This window comes from Bos mutus, chromosome 7 (genome assembly GCF_027580195.1).
Source record: "Bos mutus isolate GX-2022 chromosome 7, NWIPB_WYAK_1.1, whole genome shotgun sequence".
Classification (NCBI taxonomy): Eukaryota; Metazoa; Chordata; class Mammalia; order Artiodactyla; family Bovidae; genus Bos; species Bos mutus.
In genome coordinates, this window is record NC_091623.1 from 101,095,870 (window position 1) to 101,115,851 (window position 19,982).

The 19,982-nt window shown below is 51.3% G+C and overlaps 2 protein-coding genes across 4 annotated transcripts in view; one reads left to right on the forward strand and one right to left on the reverse strand.

Annotated features, from left to right (window-relative positions):
• Window positions 1–15,058, forward strand: part of HMGXB3 (HMG-box containing 3) — a 60,679-nt gene extending 45,621 nt beyond the window's left edge. For all 3 annotated transcript variants that reach the window (XM_005895346.3, XM_070374619.1, XM_070374620.1), the window contains 7 exons: window positions 3,275–3,406; window positions 4,331–4,515; window positions 8,545–8,764; window positions 9,968–10,101; window positions 10,852–10,968; window positions 12,650–12,859; window positions 13,818–15,058. In XM_005895346.3, the coding sequence (XP_005895408.1) occupies window positions 3,275–3,406; window positions 4,331–4,515; window positions 8,545–8,764; window positions 9,968–10,101; window positions 10,852–10,968; window positions 12,650–12,859; window positions 13,818–14,285 (1,466 nt within the window). In that variant the 3' untranslated portion in view covers window positions 14,286–15,058. The remainder of the gene's footprint in view (window positions 1–3,274; window positions 3,407–4,330; window positions 4,516–8,544; window positions 8,765–9,967; window positions 10,102–10,851; window positions 10,969–12,649; window positions 12,860–13,817) is intronic.
• A 139-nt stretch (window positions 15,059–15,197) lies between these two features.
• CSF1R (colony stimulating factor 1 receptor) overlaps window positions 15,198–19,982 on the reverse strand; it is a 31,579-nt gene continuing 26,794 nt past the window's right edge. Inside the window, exons 15-21 of the mRNA XM_070374622.1 lie at window positions 19,000–19,091; window positions 18,802–18,899; window positions 18,051–18,173; window positions 17,864–17,975; window positions 17,158–17,257; window positions 16,208–16,316; window positions 15,198–16,117 (exon numbers count right to left, since the gene is read on the reverse strand). Of these exons, the coding sequence (XP_070230723.1) occupies window positions 15,980–16,117; window positions 16,208–16,316; window positions 17,158–17,257; window positions 17,864–17,975; window positions 18,051–18,173; window positions 18,802–18,899; window positions 19,000–19,091 (772 nt within the window). The 3' untranslated portion in view covers window positions 15,198–15,979. The remainder of the gene's footprint in view (window positions 16,118–16,207; window positions 16,317–17,157; window positions 17,258–17,863; window positions 17,976–18,050; window positions 18,174–18,801; window positions 18,900–18,999; window positions 19,092–19,982) is intronic.

A 19,982-nucleotide genomic window follows, 5' to 3' on the forward strand; every position in this document is an offset into this window, starting at 1 on the left:
AGGAGGCACAGGTTCCATACCTGGGTCTGGAAGATTGTCTGGAGAAGGAAATGGCAACCCACTCCAGTATTCTTGCCTGGGAAATCCCATGGGCAGAGGAGCCTGGCGGGCTACAGACTGTGGATCGGGAGAGTTGGGCATGGCTCAGCAACTAAACAACAACAAATAGTTCATTAAAAATGTGTTAGTTCCAGGTGTACAGCAGAGTGAGTCAGTTACGCATTGGCATGTACAGTTCTTTTTCCATTTAGGTTATCATGCGTATTGAGCAGAGTTCCCTGTGCTGTCAGTAGGTGCATATTGGTTATCTATTTTATTTTTTCAAAAATGTTTATTTCTTGGCTGTGTTGAGTCTTACTTGTGGCCTGTGGCATCGTCATTGTTCTGGGTGGGATCTTTCACTGTGACATATGGACTGTAGTTGTGGCACTTGGGCTTAGTTGTTGCATGACATGTTGGATCTTAGTTCCCCAAGCAGGGCTTGAACTCATGGCCCCAGCATTGCAAGGCAGATTCTTAACCACTGGGCCACCAGGGAAGTCCCTGGTTAGGTATTTTAAATATAGTAGTGTATATATATCAATCCCAAACTCCCTATTTATCCCTCCCCTCACTCCTTTCCTCTTTGGTAATAACCACAAGTTTGTTTTCTAAGTCTCTGATTCTCTTTCTGTTTTGTATTAATAAATAAGTTCATTTTTAACATTTTTTTAATTCCACATATAAGCAATGTCTTGATATTTACCTTTTTTTGTCTGGCTTACTTCACATACATGATAATCTTCAGGTCCATGCATGTTGCTGCAAATGGCATATTTTGTTTTTTGTTTTTGGCTGCACTGGGTCTTCGTTACTGCATGTGGGCTCTCTCTAGTTGCAGTGAGTGGTGCCACTTTTTGTTGTGCTCGGGCATCTCATCATGGTGGCTTCTCTTGTTGCGGGGCGTGGTCTCTAGGGCACGCAGGCTTCAGTGGTTGTGGCACGAGGGCTTAGTTGCCCTGTGGCATGTGGAATCTTCTCAGACCAGAGATTAAACTTGTGTCTCCTGTATTGACAAACAAAGTCTCAACCACTGGACCACCAAGAAAGTCCTCGTTCGTTCTTTTTAATGAACATTATATATATGTACCACATCTTATTCATTCATCTGTTGATGTACATTTAGATTGCTTCCATGTCTTGGCTGCTGTAAACAGTGCTGCAGTGAACATTGGAGTGCACGTATCCTTTTGAACCATGGTTTTCTCCAAGTGTTATGCCTAGGTATATTGTTGTTGTTGAACTTATATGCAGAGCATATTATGTGAAATGCTGGGCCGGATGAATCAGAAGCTGGGATCAAGATTGCTGGGAAAAATAGCAATAATGTCAGATACGCAAATGACACCACCTTTATGGCAGAAAGTGAAGAGGAACTAAAGAGCCTCTTCGCTATAACAACAATATGCTGAGGACTGGGACTGCTGGGTCATGTTGTTGTTTGGTTGCTAAGTTGTGTCCGACTCTCTGCAACCCCCATGAAATGCAGCACCACAGACTTCTGTGTCCTTCACTATCTCCCTGAGTTTGCTCAAACTCATGTCCGTTGAATCAGTGATGTCATCCATCCATCTCATCCTCTATCACACCCTTCTCCTCCTGCCCTCAGTCTTTCCCAGCGTAAGGGTCTTTTCTATTGTGTCAGCTCTTTGCATCAGGTGGCCAAAGTATTAGAGCTTCAGCATTAGTCCTTCCAGTGAGTATCAGGATTGATTTCCTTTAGGATTGACTGGTTCAATCTCCTTGCTGTCCAGGGGACTCTCTCAAGAGTCTTCTCCAGCACCACAGTTCGAAAGTATCAATTCTTCAGCACTCAGCTTTCTTTATAGTCCAACTCTTGCATCCATACATGACTATTGGAAAAACCATAGCTTTGACTATGTGAACCTTTGTTGGCAAAGTGATGTATCTGCTTTTTAATATGCTGTCTAGGTTTGACACTTTTCTTCTAAGGAACAAGCATCTTTTAATTTTGTGCCTGCCATCACCATCCACAGTGATTTTGCAGCCCACAAAAATGAAATCTGTTGCTGTTTTTGCTTTTCCCCATCTATTTGCCATGAACTGATGGAACCAGATGCCATGATCTTCATCTTGAATGTTGAGTTTTAAGCCAGCATTTTCACTCTCCTCTTTCAGTTTCATCAAGAGGCTCTTTAGTTCCTCTTTGCTTTCTGCCATAAGAGTGGTATCATCTGCATATCTGAGGTTATTGATATTTCTCCTGGCAATCTTGATTTCAGCTTGTGCTTCATCCAGCCTGGCATTTCAGGCTGGGCAGAGTACGTACATATGATGCACTCTGCATATAAGTTAAATAAGCAGGGAAACAATACACAGCCTTGACTGTGGACCACCAGGTGGCTCTGTCCATGGGATTTTGTCAGGCAAGAATATTGGAGTGGGTAGCCATTCCCTTCTCCAGGGTATCTTCCCGAACCAGGGATCAAACCCGGGTCTCTAGCATTGCAGTCAGATTCTTTACTGTCTGAGCCACCAGGGAAGCCCCTCTAGTATCTTACAAGGTCACTACTTTTTCCCCTGGTCCTAATGCACACAGGACCTTGTGTGAGCCCTATAAGAATGGTTTCTGTTTCCCCCACTGCTGTGGAATCCCTGCCATCAGTCCCCACTGCCTTCAAAGCCAGGTGCTCCTGGGGCTGCTCCTCTCATTGCCAGACCGCCAGGCTGGAGAGCCTGACGTGGGGCTCAGTACTTCATTCCTGTGGGAGAACCTCTGTGATACAATTATTTTCCATTGTGGGTCGACCTCCTGATGGGTTTGGGATTTGATTTCATAGTAATTGCTCCCCTCTCCCATCTTGTTGTGACTTCTACTTTGTCTTTGGATGTTGGATGTCTTTTTTGGTAGGTTTCAGCGTTTGTTTGTTGATGGTTTTTTGGCAGTCAGTTGGGATTTTGGTGTCTTCATAAGAAGAGGTGGGCCCACGTCTTTCTACTCTGCCATCTTCCAAACAGTGTTTCTGAGCAGCCCCTGCATGCTGCGAACTGCATGTGGTGCTCCGGGTACAATAGAATCCAGTTAAACAGTTTCCTTCACAGCTGCTTGTAGGTTACCAACTTGCAGGTGACCTCTAGTTTTGCATTTTATGAATGTACCGTGGTTTATTTTTTTAATGTTACCCATTGATGGGCACCTAGTTAGTTTCCAGTTTTTTGCCATTGTGGATGTTGTTAACAGTGAATTTCTCTGTTCCCACTTTTTAATCTGCAGGTCTCTTTAATGTGGGAAATAAGCTGCTAGTGAGCCTGGACTTGCTTTTTGCAATCCGAAACCAGATCAAGCTGGGAGAGGACCCCAGAGTGTCCATCAGCACTCTTCTGAAGTCAGTGCAGGAGCAGACAGGTAAAGGTTGGCTTCCTCCCTTTTCCCAAGGTTAGTCCTAGACTCCCTGGGAATTTTCAGTGATGGACTTTTGTTGAAAAAATTACCTGGAGGAGAGTCTGATATTTTGAAAAGGAGACACTGACTTCCTAACATAGCCCTCCTCTTGAGTTTTACAAATGCTGAATTGACTTTGGAAAACATGAATCTTCCCACGGGTCCAGCAGCTTTCAGCACAAGACTGAATAGACTTTATAGAAGCTCATTCTTTGGTCATAGGTAGACTTGGCCTTAGTATATGCTAATCAAGTTCACTCTGAATACACAGCTTCTGGAGATCTGCCCCCATTTCCAAAGCTGACACTGAGACCTGAGCATGGGCACCATAGTCTTTATTATTAGAAATGATTTTTCCCCTTGCTTCCCTCATTTCTTTCTGTTTACCTTTCTCCATTCATTCCTATAGAATCCAGCCCCCTGTCCCTTCCTTGCTATGAGGTGAGATGGAGTAGAGCAAAGGTCCTAGGGTCAGATGGTCTGTGTTTGACTCTGGCCTCTGCTACTTAGTGGCAATGTGGATTTCAGTGAGTTATTCTTTATATCTCAGTTTTTTTTAAGTTACACAGTGAAAATAATAACTGCTCTTGGTTCATAAAGATGTAAGTTAAATGACAGAATGTATTCAAAGCTTTCAGCACAGTGTCTGGGTCCCAGTGGGTGCTGGGTACACCCATCAGTACTCTGATGGCAATTGCCCTTTGAGTTGCTACCTGAACACCTAAAGGCCCAGGTGCTTGACACTCCAGTGGTTAATACACCACCTCTTAGATGTTCTTAGGAGAGAAGCATTCTTACAGAATTGCTATTCTTCCTGGCCATTGCTCATCCCCCGTGGCCTCCAGATCTTTTTCTGTGAACTTCTCAGAGCTCTTGCTTTCCTTCCAGAGAAGACTCTTACCTCGGAGGAGCTGAGCCAGTTGCAGGAGCTGCTGTGCAATGGCTATTGGGCTTTCGAGTGCCTCACTGTCCGAGACTACAATGACATGATCTGTGGCATCTGTGGAGTGGCCCCCAAAGTGGAAGTTGCCCAGAGGAGTGAGAACAATGTGCTGGCACTAAAGAGTGTGGAAGTGAGTGCTCCTTGACCGCACAGGCCACTGTTAGAGTCTCCTCACACTTACGCAGCCATTCCTGCATGAGGTCCCCGGAGCAGAGCTCTGGCTCTTTCCTGAGTAAGGCGATGAGCCTTTTCCTGCCACTGCCCAGGTTTTCATCTAAGAAAGGCTAGATGGAAATGGAGGCATTTGCAACTTATTCAACTAATTTATTAAACATGAACTAGGTGCACTTTCTAGACATTTGGGAAATGGCAGTTAAACCCGTGGAGTTTCTGTGCTCATGGAGCTCACTTGCTGATTTGAGAACACAGATAGGAAACAAACATTAATAATTGTGTATATTATGTTAATATACTATTTATATATATATATTAAAAGTAGCATAGTAACAATAAGGCACGGTAGGAGATGAGAGCAGTGTGGCAGGAAGAAGGGGTTCTTGCCTCTATAAAGAGGGTGGTCGGGGAAGTCCTCTCTGATAGAGGGGCATCAGAATAGAGCTCTGAAGCCCCTGTAGATTTCAGCAGGGGAAACTTTCAGGCAGAGGGAGCAGCAAGAACGGAGTTGGAGGTGGATTGCTGGCCATAGTTGAGGAAGGAGGCTGATGTGGCTGGCTCTTTGTGAGCAGGGGAGAGAGAGGTAGGATATGTGAGATTTGAGAGGCTTTGGGCGGCCCAGGCCGTTGTACGGACTTTTGCTGAGTGAAATGGAGAGCCAACGAAGGGTTTTGAGAAAGAGCGGCCTGTCTGAATATGTGTATGTATACTTGTGTTTCGTTTGGCTGTGCTAGGTCTTTGTTACTGTGCAGGCTCTTTCTCTAGTGCGGCGGGCAGGGGCTGCTCTTTGGTTGTGGTGCAGTGACTTCTCTTGTGGGCTTCCCCGGTGGCTTAGTGGTAAAGAATCTACCTGCAGGGCAAGTGACTCAGGAGATGCAGGTTCAGTTCCTAGGTAGAGAAGATCCCTTGGAGAAGGGAATGGCAACCCACTCCAGTATTCTTGCCCAGACAGTCCCATGGACAGAGGAGCCTAGTGGACTACAGCCCATGGGGTTGCAGAGAGTCGGACATGACTGAGTGACTGAGGACAGGTCACATCTCTTGTTGCAGAGCATGGGCTCTAGGGCATGTGAGCTCAGTGGTTGCAGCTCCCGGGCCCTAGAGCACAGGCTCAGTAGCTGTGGCACACGGGCTTAGTTACTCTGCAGCATGTGGAATCTTCCCAGATCATAGATTGAACCTGTCTCCCCTGCATTGGCAGGCAGGCAAATTTTTTTTTTACCACTGAGCCACTAGGGAAGACCTGACTTAGGTTCTTAACTGAAAAATGTCACGCAAAGATAACAACAAATTCAAATGACTTAATATATTAATTTTAACAAATATCCAAGAAATAAGATTCCAGTCATAGAAGAATTGCAAAAGTGGATTTATTTCCGTAAGACATAAGGCCATATAACTGAAAACAAAACCAAACATTTATTATCAGATGAAAGTTTGGGCTGATGGTACACATGAATATCAATATCAAAGTCCTGAATAAGATAATAGCAAATCTAATAATGGATAGAGTAATGAGTACAAATCTAACAACATGTAAAGTAAAATCATGACGTAAGTTTATCCCAGGAAAGGAGGATTATGTCAACATTAAAAATATACTAATGTAGTTGAATACTTAACAGTTTAGAGGAGAAAACTCATATGATTATTTCATTGGGTGTCTTAAAAAGGCTTTCATTTTTATTCAGCACCCATTTGTGGTAAAACTTGTTGCAAATTGAGACTAATAGAGAAAATTCTTTAACCTGGTGTTGGGAATTTTTTTTAAAAATCCCGCAGATGAACAGTTTCCCTATCATCATGCTGAGAGGGCTGGTCTGCCTGCACAGGTTTGGGGTGCCCAGTGAGTGTGCTGGTAGTCACAAGTGGGTGCAGGCTTTTCACTTCTGAACTCTGCCATGTGAGTCTTTATGCACTAGATGTGTAGCTCACTCCACTGGGCATGGTTCAGGACCTCTGAAGAAAAGCTCTGGTGTGTTTTGGCTTGACCAGCTCAGTGTATTAGTGATTTAATGCATATTATTCTTTTTCTCAATTAAAAAAAAAAAGTATGTATACTGCTGAAATAGTTCTGTTTTTAGGGGGGTGGTGCGTAATGAGATAGATGAAAACTGATATAATCCTACTGGAGCCTTCTGAGTGTTCCTTGTAGGTAAAATGAACTGCTTTTGTGTTACTATCGCCAAAACAGCTCTTTCCAGACTCATTCAAATCTGCTTGTCTGTGGAAATGTTAACAGTAATGCAGCCGTGATTTGTTGAGCATTTTATCACATATGTCAGGTTCTTACTCTGTACTCAGTGCTTTACTTTCTGACTGATAGCTCAGCCTGGTGAGATTTTTGTAGATGAAGGGACTGAAGCCCTTCCAAGCTCATCCAGCTGGGAAGGGGTGGTGCTGAGACCTGGCCTTGATCTGGCTCCTTAACTGTAGAGTCTGAGCTCTTAAGCACAGCCATATTCACCAGCACCTCCTGGGACCCTGAGCTCCAGTTTTGGAAGCACATCTGGTCACAGACTACTTGGCTTTTTGCTCTCCAGAGTAGAGAGAATCCCACCTTCCTGCAAAGCTCATGTGTCCTCGTCCTCCTCGGCACCTGCCCTGTCCCGACCAAAGCTCTTTCCTCATGGAATGGAGTAGCTCTGCCTTCACTTGCCACATGCGTGTCTCTTCTTTTCGGGGTTTCTGGCTGTTTCTTTCTAGAGACCAGGACTTAGTTTTCTCCTTTTTGTGTGTGGGATGCAAAGTTGGATAGTGTATATGAGGAGAATGGGATGGGGGTGTTCTAGAGTCTGTGAACTAAAACAGGAAAGTATAAAACAAAACAAATATGCAGTTGTCCATGAGGCGATTGTGGAGTTGACCCCTCCCCTTGGGGACTGTGTAGAGAAGAACCATCTGGACCGTCTACATGTGGAGCGGTCGTTCTCAGATTTCGTGGTCATAAGAATTACAGTGGACAGTGGTTTTCAAACTTCTGGTGTGAGGCTTGCTGGTCCCACCCCCAGGATTTCTGATTTAGTGCGTGGGGAGTGGGCGAGCATTTGTATTTTCAACAAGTTCCCCTGTGGTGCTCTTGCTGCTGATCCAGGGATCACACCTTGAGAACCACTCACCTAGGGACACTTTTAAAAATGCAAACTTAGGGATTTAGTTCATCCAGGTTGAGATGGAGCCCAGGTATCAGCATTGCTGAGGAACACAAATGACTCTGATGAGGTACTAGGATCAGGGTCTTACTTCAGGGTCGCATCAGAGGGCTCACAAGAAGGAGAATTGAATAGCACAAGGCTAGATGTCTACAGTGGATGGTACGTGCTGCATGTAGAGGAGATCGCTGCATGTCGGAAGGACCTTCGTGGGGAGGGAGGAAACAAAAGGGCCTTGAAAGTGGGCAAGTGCCGCTGAATTTTACGCTCATGACTCCTGCAAGCCAGGCTTAGGGATTAAGGGTTTGGCGCTAGATCTTGGTTCACATTCTCATTCTGTCCCTCACTCTGGTGGTCTGGTCTTACCTCAGGCCACCTCTGGCTTGTATGCTGCTGCTGCTGCTAAGTCACTTCAGTCGTGTCTGACTCTGTGTGACCCCATAGACGGCAGCCCACCAGGCTCCCCTGTCCCTGGGATTCTCCAGGCAGGAACACTGGAGTGGGTTGCCATTTCCTTCTCCGCTGGGTTGTATAGTAGTAGTTAATTAGCCAGTGTCCAGCACATGATAGACTGGTAGCTAACCTCTCCTGGCCAGGCAGTGAAAATGACAGGCAGAGATGCAGAAGGAACTTAGGTCTTGGGGAACACAGTGGTGTGGGAGGGAGCAGGGAGGCAAGGCACTAAGATGTTAAATTTGGGGTATCCCAGCAGGATACGGCTCTCACTTTCCCTGCCCCTGCTCAGCCTGTGTTGAGACAGTAGGCTGTTGTGTGTTGTGTTGCTGATGTTCTGTGACTCATAATGTTTTGACTGTTTTTCTTTGACCTTTTAGTTCACCTGGCCTGACTTCCTGGCATCTAGTGAGGTCAACGTGGAGGACTTCTGGGCCACAATGGAGACAGAGGTGATTGAGCAGGTGGCCTTCCCAGCCAGCATCCCCATCACCAGGTTTGACGCCTCCGTCATTGCCCCCTTCTTCCCACCACTCATGAGAGGAGCTGTGGTCGTCAACACCGAGAAAGACAAGAGCCTGGACGTGCAGCCAGTACCTGGTGAGGCCACCTGCTGGTGCCTGGGGTCAGGGCACGGTCCTGTGGAGTCTGGAAGGTTGTTTGTAGCCAGACAGCATGAGTGCTAGAGAGGGGGCCAAGGCCACCCAGAGAGCTTTCTGGAAAGATAGTGATAACCTGTGACAAAATCCCCTGGAGAATCAAGTCATGTGCAGAGTTTTGAAGAGCTGTCAGCCAAATTGTCTAGGACTGACCCACAGACCTTGTCAGCCTTCTGGCATGCCCTGCACTGAACGGTGGGAACCCTCTGAAAAATGCTGAGGTCAGGGCTGCAACCCAGAGAGTCTCAGGACAGACGTAGGGGGAGGCAGGCTTGCTCAGCAGGTCTTTCGGGTGGTTTTGCAGGTGCTCTGTGCTTACATGTTGAGAAGCCCTCAGGTGGCTCCTTGGAGAACATCGGTTTCCGACAACCTGGGTTTCCTAGCTGTGTCACTTGGTAGCCATGTGGCCTCTGCTGCATCTCTTCATTGCCCTAGCCTCTGTTGTTTTGTTTACAGAGGGGTATGATACTTTACCCACCACCTAAGTTTTTGTGACAGTTAAGTGAGCGGAGTTTCTTGTTTAAGCAGTAGGTTCTCCATTGTTCCTCAGTGTGCTGCTCTTTTAAGTAGCATGTGTGTATGTGTCTGTAAGTAACACAACTTTCATAAAACCGTCCTTTTCCTTAACAAATGCTCTTTTATTTCATTTTTAAAATCCTGGCTGCTGCTGCTAAGTCGCTTCAGTCGTGTCCAACTCTGCTATGGCCTGCTAAATTGATTTTATAAGTAAGGCCCCCACATAGTTCTGTTGATCAGTAGATTCAGGAATGTAGCATATCAAGAGCATTTTTAAAATGAGAGCTGCTGTTCCTCTTGTTGCTGTGTTTTGGTAAGCATCTGAGATCATGGTTTTGAAACTTAAAAGGTTAAAAGCCGAAGTTTGGGGGGCTGTCTGCACCAGTACTCTGCTGGCTATCTTCCCTGGACCTTCAGAGGCAGAAGGCCGGTTCCGAGAGACCTCAGGCGTCTGTAGAACACCCTAAGGCCTGCCTTGAGTTCCCCTCTCTCAGCTGCCAGGCTCTGCTTGGGGCAGAGCGTGCTTGACTGTGGACTGGCCCCCGCTCGTCCATCCTCACGTGTGAGGGACTCCTAGGGCGTTTGGTGGCTGCAGCAGCGCCTCCCAGCAGCTCATCATCTCTTGCAGGCAACGGCAGTGCCTTGGTGCGCCTGCTCCAGGAGGGCGCGTGCAAGCTTGAGGAGATCGGCTCCTACAGCGAGGAGGAGCTGCAGTGCCTGCTGAGGCAGTGTGGCATCCCCTTCAGGGCAGAAGACTCCAAGGTGGGTCTCCAGGTGGTGCTGGGGACAGGGACTTTCTGGTGGGCAGTTTTTCTGGCCAGGGATACAAATCCCCGTGACTGGGTACGTGTTTGGGACAGAGGGTGCTGGCGGGCAGGGGAGCCTGGGCGATAGCCAGCAGCTGGGTCAGGCCTTGCATGTGAGGCCCTTTGCATCCAGGCAGTTCCTCTGTTGAAGGTAGTGGGTCCAGACTTGGTTCAAGAATCCAGGCTCTCCCACTGACTGTGTGTGACCTTGGATAAACTGAGCCTCATTCTCCTCATTTGCAAAGTGACAATAACCAAAATAGCAGCGTCATGATGTTTGCAGTGTCTGGTTATCACCTCTCCAGGCTCTTAGGAAACAAGTGCTGTAGCATTCATAGAGCACGCATGCATGTGTGCATATTTTACCCACATATTATGTATTTCGCTCTTAAAAATCCTATGCGCTAAGTTCAGATCCAAATGTTGGCTCCTCTTTGATGCCTTCCCTGCCCTGTAAATAGTAGTAGGAGAACCCAGGCCTCAGAGCCTGGCAGCTTGAGCAGTGTGGCTGGCTCTGTCTGTGACCTGGTCCTTTCAGGGCCTTGGTGTTCCCATCTGTACCTTTAGGTATAGGACGTCGGGCTGGTGAGGCTTAAAGGCCTGCTCTGGTCTTACCAGTTGATTCACTCGCCCTGAGCAAGCGTTCGTTGCTGTGGCCAAGCCTGGTCCCTGAGCATTTACCACCGTTTAACCTTGTTCTGCTTAGGAGCAGCTCTGCTTCTCCTTGTTGGCCCTCTATGAATCTGTTCAGAATGGAGCCAGAGCTCGACAGCCCCCACCTCATCTCACAGGGGGCAAAGTCTACAAGGTGTGCCCCCACCAGGTAAGAGGGTGACGAGGAACTCGGGGTGAGCTTGTTCATGGCAGTTTACCCACACAGAGGATCTGATCCCTCCAGCTCATCCTGGAGCTGGCACTTAGGTCGCTGGGCCGCTGTGGAACAGCTCCTTCTGGTCATCACCAGCGAGTACTAAACGCGCTTTTGTGTGCTGGCCTCTGCACCAGTGGTGGAGAGTACGAGGGTGAGCGGCAAAGACCTCGCTCCTCCTCACTGCCCTCATACTGAGAAACAAAGTCACCAAGGCCGTGGCTCCGCTGGCAAACAATCCGCCTGCAATGCGGGAGGCCTGGGTTGATCCCTGGGTTGGGAAGATCCCCTGGAGAAGGGAACGTCTACCCACTCCAGTATTCTGGCCTAGAGAATCCCATGGACTATACACTCCATGGGGTTGCAAAGAGTTGGACATGACTCAGCGACTTTTTCATGGCTCGTGGAAACGGTTCTACAGGAACTAGACAAGGATAGGAGATAGAAAGCAACTGAGAAGAACCTGCTGCCCAGTGAGGCAGCCAGAGGAGGCTGAGAGCCCCATGTGAGCTGGGGAAGGGGTGTGACCCCTGAGTCCTGAGAGGGGAGCCTAGTGAACAGAGGAGGGAGGTGGGAGGGGTCACTGGAGGCCAGATCCTGTAGCGCTTTGTGGGCCAGAGGACCGGTTTGGATTTTCTTCCGAGAGTGATGAGGGGCCCTTTAGATGGTTTGAATAGAGATGGTCTGATTTGGGTTCTCAGAAGACCACTCCTTAGGTCTGTAGAGAGCGTGCATAGGGTGGGCATCTGCCAGGATAGCTCTGAGAGGGTTGCACCCTGTGTGACAGTCATCCCAAACCAAGACGATGCCGGGGTGCGAAGCCTCCTAAAAAAGTGAGTGATGACTGGGGAAGACAGCTTCACAAAGCCTTCAGTTCAGAGTAGGCAGGGGACTGGCCATCAAAAGGGAGTCAGGCCATCAGCCTTTTTTTATAACCCCTGAGCAGTCAGAGCCTGCTCTGAGCATCGTGTTATGTGACTGGCATCCATCTCACAAGAAGGACTCGGGGCTGTGAGGGGGCAGCAATACTACCTGGAAGCAATAGCCAGCACTGCTGTGGAGGGAGGGAGGTAGAGGCAGAGTTGAACACAGTGGACAGAAAGTGGACACAGAGCTGCCCTGCAGTAGCCTGGCATTTGTGGAATCCTGCTGGTGGAGGTGTAGCCTTCACCAGAGGTGCCCATCTGGACAGCTCCCTCAGGGTCTGGTAGGGGGCTGCTTGCAATACAGGTGTTTAGATGCCACCCCCAGAGGCTGATTCTGTGGATTCGGAGGGAGACCCAGGCACTTTCACTTCTAACCATCTCTGAGCTGTAGGTACCATGCAGCTTGGGAACCATCAGACTAGATGGGGTTTAGGGATGTAATGTCAAGGGGGTTTGGAGCCAATGTCTTGGGGAGGTGGGGGTATGTTTCAGCCTCATTTGAGGCTTGGATGCTATTCTCCCATGTGGGAGTGAAGTGGCGACTTCACTTAGGGACAGAAGCAGGAGGGAAGTGGAATGTCATGGGCTCCTATAGGATGGCGGGACTTCAGTCACGGAGCCTGATTGTTCACCGTCCTAGGAGGAACTGAGTGGACCCGTGTCTGCAGATTGCCTTCCTCACCCTGTGCTGTACCCTCCGTCTCCACCAGGTGGTCTGCGGCTCCAAGTATCTTGTGCGGGGCGAGAGTGCCCTCGACCACGTGGATCTGCTCGTCTCTTCCCGCCATTGGCCTCCTGTGTACGTGGTTGACATGGCCACACCTGTGGCCCTGTGTGCTGACCTCTGCTACCCGGACCTGACCAACCAGATGTGGGGGAGGAATCAGGGCTGTTTCTCTAGCCCCACGGAGCCACCAGTGGTACGTTCCCTTCTAAAATCCCACAAGGCTGACCATGCCTCACCCCCTGGTTCTTTGGGCAGGTCTTCTGTGAACCATCCAGTATCTCCTTTTTCTCTACCAGTGTTTTGTCTCAGAACTCTGGAACCAGTATTTATGCCACAAATCTCCACTGACCTTGTGTGTGAGGCCACAGCATGTCATTTAGTGTACCCAGGGTGAAAACACAGGTATCGTGGGGGTCAAAGGGATTACCTTGCAGATGAGCCTAGAAAATTGCCACCTCCGAGGATATACTAAAGGCCCAGAGCAGCCCTACTTTGGCTTTGCCTGAATCTGCTGCATGGGATTCATTGTGTTGTGATCTAGAGGCACAGAGGCTTAGAAAATGCTGACCTTCTCAGCCTCTTTCCTCTAACTAAAAGGGGAAAGTAAAGCCACGAGGGGAAATGGACCAGTTGAGAGTACCACAGCAGATTAATAGCAGAGCTCTGGCCTCTGTCTTAGTGCGTTGTCTCAGGCTTTGGTTCTTAGCACAGGCACTTGCCCTTTGCTGGAAGAGACATTAGACTGGTAGGAGCAAGGGGACATCATTGTCATCACTCACCTTTTTCTTATTACTTCTTGGGCCTTGCTCGCTCGTGAGTTGGTGAGGGGCATTGCAGAAGGACATCAGAATCTCTGGGGGAACCTCCCCTGCAGCCCTGGGCAGAATTGATGAGACACGGACAGGATAAGAGCAGCACTGGTAATCTGGCATCTGCTCTGGGTGGTGGCCCCTGTTCCTGTCCCCCTCATGGTATGAGGAAACAGAGGCCCGGGGAGGAGGAACGGGGGACTTACCCAGGAGATGTGCCTGCCCTGTGGTAACGGAGGACTGAAACGGAGCTGGCTGAGCCCACGGCTTTCACTCCATCCTTCGCACAGCTTGGACCTTAACCTTTCCTCTCATCACAATGGCTTTCCATCTCCTTTCTAGAGTGTGTCCTGCCCAGAACTCCTGGACCAGCATTATACAGTGGACATGACAGAGGCCGAGCACTCTGTCCAGCACCCGGTCACCAAGACTGCCACACGGCGCATCGTCCACGCAGGCACACAGTCCAGTCCTGGCGACCCCAGTGCTGGACACCACTCCTTGGCCCTGTGTCCTGAGTTGGCACCCTATGCAGCCATCCTGGCCTCCTTTGCAGACAGCAAACCAAACAGCGTCCGCCAGCGGCCCATTGCCTTTGACAACGCCACCCACTATTACCTCTACAACCGCCTCATGGACTTCCTCACCAGCCGCGAGATTGTCAACCGGCAGATCCACGACATTGTGCAGAGCTGCCAGCCTGGTGAGGTGGTCATCCGTGACACCCTCTACCGCCTTGGGGTTGCTCAGATCAAGACGGAGGTGGAGGAGGACGGGGAGGAAGAAGACGGGGCCACAGCCACAGAGTAAGCCGGGCACTTGCCCAGGGACCGCACGTATCAAGCCATAGCAAGGCCCTTGCCCGAGGCACATCCATCCAGGGGACCAGCCTCTGAGGCTGGGACTGACCAAAGAGCTTCCATTTCCTGAGCTCAGTGGAGCCCGGGGTCCTTGGTTCTCAGCCTTCCAGCGGTCAGAAGAGGCACCAGGACGCTCCTTACTAGACCCAGAGGCACCGTGGGTGGCGCTGTGTGTCCACTAGAGAGACGGGGAGGCTGAGAGAAGGCGGGGAGACTGCTGCTTCCCCGGGGCGCCTGGGGATGCCGTTTCCCTCCCCTGCAGCCTGTTGCCTTTGCCTCGGGGCCTCCCTTAGCTCTGAGGGTCCCTGTGGGCTCTTTGTTCTCCCAGAGGAGGCTTGCATCTCCTGTTCTTCTGCACCCACATCTGGGGGCAGCTGAGCGGGTTGAAGGGGCGAGCCAGTGCTCCCTTCCAGGACTCTCCTCTGCCTCAGGCTGTGAGGACCCCTCCTCTCCTGGCCACTGCTGCTGCAGCTTCTTTCCTCCCCCAAAGAGGAAGTGGCCTGTGAGCATGGCATGACCCGGTGGCAGTAGGAAAACTCCCTTCTGTGAAGGGGAAGCAGACTGGGTCGTAAGGAAACAGCAGGACTGGCTCAAGTGCCCATGGTTTGCTTAGGGCACGGGAACTGGCCGTGTTAATTTATTGAGAGGAGTGGGATAGATGGCTTTTTTCCCCCCTCTCTCTTCCCCTGACCTGAATAAAGTTTATTAAATTATATGGTTTGGGTGCAACAAGAGTCAGTTCCAGTCTCGTTGTGTGGGGTACAGTGTGGTTGGGCCCCAGAGGTGCTGGGGAGGGTTACTCACCAGGGAAGGACGGAGGAGGTCCCTGGAAGTCGGCAGGGCACAAAGACACAGAGGCCGGTTGTGTTAATGGGGTTAGTTTAATGCTGACAGGGACATTCCACTTTGTGACTGTTAGTTACGATGAGTCAACCTGGAGCGAGTGCTGCTTGCTTGGTGTGGCCAGCCACACGGGTCCCCTGCCTTCCACCTCAGTATGGTGGGGGCCATACAGAACACTCCCAAGCTTTTAGCTGCCACCTGGCTCATTGCAGCAGTACCAGACCCAGGGCGGGGTGGGGCTGTGGAGAGAAGGCTTAGAGGCAGAGGGGGACAATTAGGTTCTTCCAAAGGAGCCAGCCTGCTCCCAGGGCCTGAGCACAGCCCTAAGCATCTGTCTCCTCTCATCAAGTCACTCCGTGGGTGTCCCCTCCATTCTGCCAAGGCCCAAGGAACCTTGGTTTCTCGTGTTTGGGTAGCTCTTGGGAACTTCAATCACCAAATCAGTCCATTTCCATTGAAACAGGAGGGATGGAAGGGAGGTGGTTCCCAGAAGTGGGAACAGGTTAAGAGTGAACTGGGTGTTCTCCCAGTTGGCATAGTGAAGCTGAGGCCACAGCTTTGAGAACTGGAGGGGTGGGGTGGGGCTCATCCCCAGTCCCCGACTGGCAGTGATGGCCCAGACCCTGGGAGTGGGGTTCTCACCAGCCTCCTATAGATCCCCCATTCCTGAGTTTCAGAGCTGGGCCGGGCTGTTGAGAGAAAAGATGGAGGGCAGAGTCTGTGTTCTCCCTGTGGTGCCCCATCCACGGAGGAGGTGCGAGCTTGGAGGCAGGGAGGGTGGTACTTCCTGTGGCCCCCTCCTCAGCAGAACTGGTAGTTGTTGGGTTGCAGCAGGGGCTGGGCGATGTCGCCCTGCTCACAGCAGGTCAGGTGTTCGCTGGAGCTCTCCTCCTCTGGCTCGCTGCTGCTGCTGCCACTGCTCGGCAGATTGCTGTAGTCCTGGGTGCAGAGAGGCCAGGGGATGGTCAGTCCCGAAGGGTCAGGCTCAGCTCTAACCGAGCCACCCACCGTGAGCCTGGTCCCACTCACCTGCTCTCTCCTGTCCACCTGAACCTGCTCCTGGAGGAGGGAGCAGATCTGCTGGAAGGTGGGTCTGCGCGTCGGCTCCAGGGCCCAGCAGGCCTGCATGATGCTGTATCTGAGACGGGAGAGGAAGCAGCAGCTCGTGGGCCTGGGAGTCATCACGTACGTGTGCACGCATACGTATACACACTCACTCACTCACTCACTCCTGCCTGGCAGAGGTCCTGAAACTGAGTCAGAAGTGAGCTTAGCACAAGACCAGTGCACTTTAATCTTTCCGGTAACCCTGGGAAAGGGGGCTTTTTGTCAGAATGGGCCTGAAAATTGAGGAGGAAAAAAGCTCAGGGATGCTATCTGCCCAAGCTCTTGGCACAAAGGGGCACCCTTGCTGCCTGCAGGTAGGTTTAAGCGGCTGCTTGGTGGTAGTACTAAAGTGGATGAGGAGCTGGTTAGTGGGCTGCGTGCATCCACTTTGGCAGGGAGCGCCTGGGTGGCACAGGGACCAGCTGTGGGGAGACGGTGGCTGGAGAAGGACACTGGGCGAGACGGGCCAGTGGGCCTGCGGAAGGGCTGTGGTGAGGGCAGGGAGCCAGCGAGGAGCTTGTGGTGGGCTGGCTGTCAGGAGGCGGTTAAGAGACTGCAGTGGCTAGTGGCTGTGTTGAGCAAGAGGCTGGCAGCCAGGACAGAAGAAAAGAGAAGAGCCTTCTTGGGCTCATAATCACAGAGTCCGAATTAAACATTCGTCATCTGTCTTGGGGCCAGCCCCTGTTAAGATCCCTTTTTGAGAATGTCCTCCATGCTACCTGGAAAACCCTTGGAAACCCTAAACTTGCTAAAAGGGGTCCATGTTAGTCCACTCTGGGCGAGAGGAAACCTGGCCCTAGAACACTGGACTGGAAAGACGGGCCACACACCTTTCCATCCGCTTCCACCAAACCTTGGGGTACTTCGCTTACATGTTCTCTGGGGCAAACGCGGGCTGAGCCATTTGGTATCCATCCTTCACCAGCTTATAGAACTTGCTGTTCACCAGGATACCAGGGTAGGGGTTGAGCCCTGCAAAAGGTAAGATCACGGAAAAGATGATGCTCAGCGCCTGCTGTCCCCTACATCTTGGCGGGGCTGGGTGGCAGGTCCCAGCTGGACATGGTAATCGAACAGCAGCTCCCCTTAACAAGCGCTTACTACAGGCCAGGCGCTGCAAAAGGTGTCCTGCTTATTATAGACTTCTAGGATGTAGAAACCTTCGCCCAGGTTTCATTACACCCGCAGAATTCCAGCACAGGCTTTGGTCGGTGGAGGACCACACCGACGGGCTGAGCCCAAGTGCTTGTCTTGGTGCCCCAGAGGTGGGCGCTGGGTCTTCAGGGATGTGCACGTTTCAGACGAGGGGAAACGGCATTCAAGGGAGGAGCAGCTGTCCAAGCAGACAGGTGAGGAAACACTCTGGAGGGAGTGCTGTCGGGGTGGAGGGGCTCAGCCCACGTTGGGAGCCACGACACTTGGTTTTAAGATGCTTCCCCCACCCCCGCGCCCTCAGCAGCCTTTGCTCAGCGCTGACCTCCAAGCCTCCTGGGCCAGCATCCTCCAGGAGCTACAGGTGCCATGGGTCACCAGGCACCAGCCAGCCGCACGCTGAGCCTGACTGGGCCAGCAGCTCACCGAGTGAGAAGATCTCCCAGAGCAGGATGCCGTAGGACCACACGTCGCTCTGAACGGTGTAGACGCAGTCGAAGATGCTCTCTGGTGCCATCCACTTCACGGGCAGGCGAGCCTGGCACAGCAGGCCCCGGTCACCTTGGGCCCGGGTCACCCCCTCCCAGCCTGGCCCAGCCCTCCCAGCACTCACGTTGCCCTTAACGATGTAGTTGGAGTCATTCATGATGTCCCGAGCCAGACCAAAGTCCCCAATCTTGGCCACGTGGCCGCTGGTCAGCAGCACGTTTCTGGCCGCCACGTCCCGATGGATGCACTGGGAAGGCACTGAGGTCAGTCCTGGCCCCTCCCTGCTTGAGCCCAGGGTGCAGGGGCAGCAGCCTGGGCCCCAGAGGGCTTGGTGGATGAGGCAGTGGCCATCATTTTTGCTCCTGTACCCTGGCTCCAGTCCCTGCCTTCTACCATGACCCAAGTCAGAGAAAACACGTGGTCAGACAGGCAGTGTTGAGAACCTGCTGTGACTGGCCCTCTGGCTGAGAGCAGCAGGAGCCGCCTCAGAAGCTGGGTGGTCTGCTCGGGCCTAGAAACAGGGTGCTCTGGAGCTGCTAACAGGACAAGCGGCTGCCACCCTCAGGGCTGGCCCTCCCCTAAGTGTCTGCGCACACCGTAACCCTATCTTACCCTCATGCCATCCTACGATTGCATCTCTCTTTATAGGTGTAGAAACCTGGGCTCGGAGAGGTTCGGCCAGTTGCTCAAAGCCACACAGCAAGTGGCAGAGCCAGCATTCAAGCTCTAGACTCCCCAGTCTGTGCTGTGAGGAGCACGGCCCCCTTCACAAACTCCATTTTCTCTCCCGTGTCCTCACCCATCTAGCCTCACGGGTTCAGCTGCCCCCACCCCCCTGGGTGACCACACAGAGGGACCCATTTTCTGAGACTTACATTCTTGGAAGCAAGAAAGGCCATGCCCTGGGCCACTTGGCTTGAGAAGTGGAGCAGGTCACGCAGCTCCAGCGGCCGCCCGTCCTCCTTGTCCAGGTCTGGGGCAGGGAGAGGCATTGGGATGGCCCCGCTGACCTCCCTGCCCTGCATTGACCCCAGTAACCCCTCCTCTTTCTCAGCCCCAGCACCTCCTCGCACCTTGTTCAGAGAATGAGTCATTTGACGACGAAGTGGACACAGGTCTCATCTCCACATAGGTGTCCACACCCTGGCTGGAGAAGCCGCTGTCCCTGCAGAGGAGAGGGGCCCATTATTTCTGCTGCCCAGCTCAGGCCTCGCCCAGCCACTCTGCAGAGAAGAAGGGCCCTGAGTCAACTTGGACTTCAGTTTCTGACCCACCCACTTGAGTGATCAGCGACCTCTGCGTGGCCGTCCAGTAAGGGAGTTTACATCCTGTTCCATCTTTGGCAGCTCTGCCGGTTAGAAGGCCTTCCACTGTTCCTGATGCTAGTCTGCCCCCAGGCTGTTCCTCTTCCTGGTCCTTGCTCTGCCCTCAAGAAGTGTCTCCCTCTTCGCTGGAACACCCCAGCAAGGATTTGATCTTATGCCAGGGCCCCTTCTTTGAGTCCACTTGTTTGCACTGCGCCTCTCCCTTCTGGCTTCACCCTGGGAAGCTCCAAATACTCAGACCCCCTCAGGCCAAAGACTGTGGGAACTAGGGACAAAACCTAGTCATTCCCGCTTACCAGTTTTCTCTAGGCAGTTCTGGTGTGCAGCCAGAGTGGAGGCCTGGTCTAGAGCTTCTTAAACTAATTCCCGTGCATGTGAATCACCTGGAGAATCTTACTTGAACGCAGATTCTGACTGCAAGGCTGGAGGGGCCTGAGATTGTACATTGCTAACAGCACTCAGAAGACTATGAGCGTGTGCTCTGGGTAGCTGCTAAGATTGAGAAGCACCTTCTAATGTTTCAACCAGATAGGAGCCTGGACCTCTCACCTCCTGCCCCTGCTGTGATAGAGATGAGCACCATGATGATGTCCTTACTCTAGTGTTCCCAGAAAAATAATCCAGTGTTTTACTTATGGTCTGACCATCAAAAAACTATTCTCTCCCTTTGTCTAGAAACTATACTTCTATTAATGTAGCCTGGGATCCCATTAGCAGGATTGGTTCACATG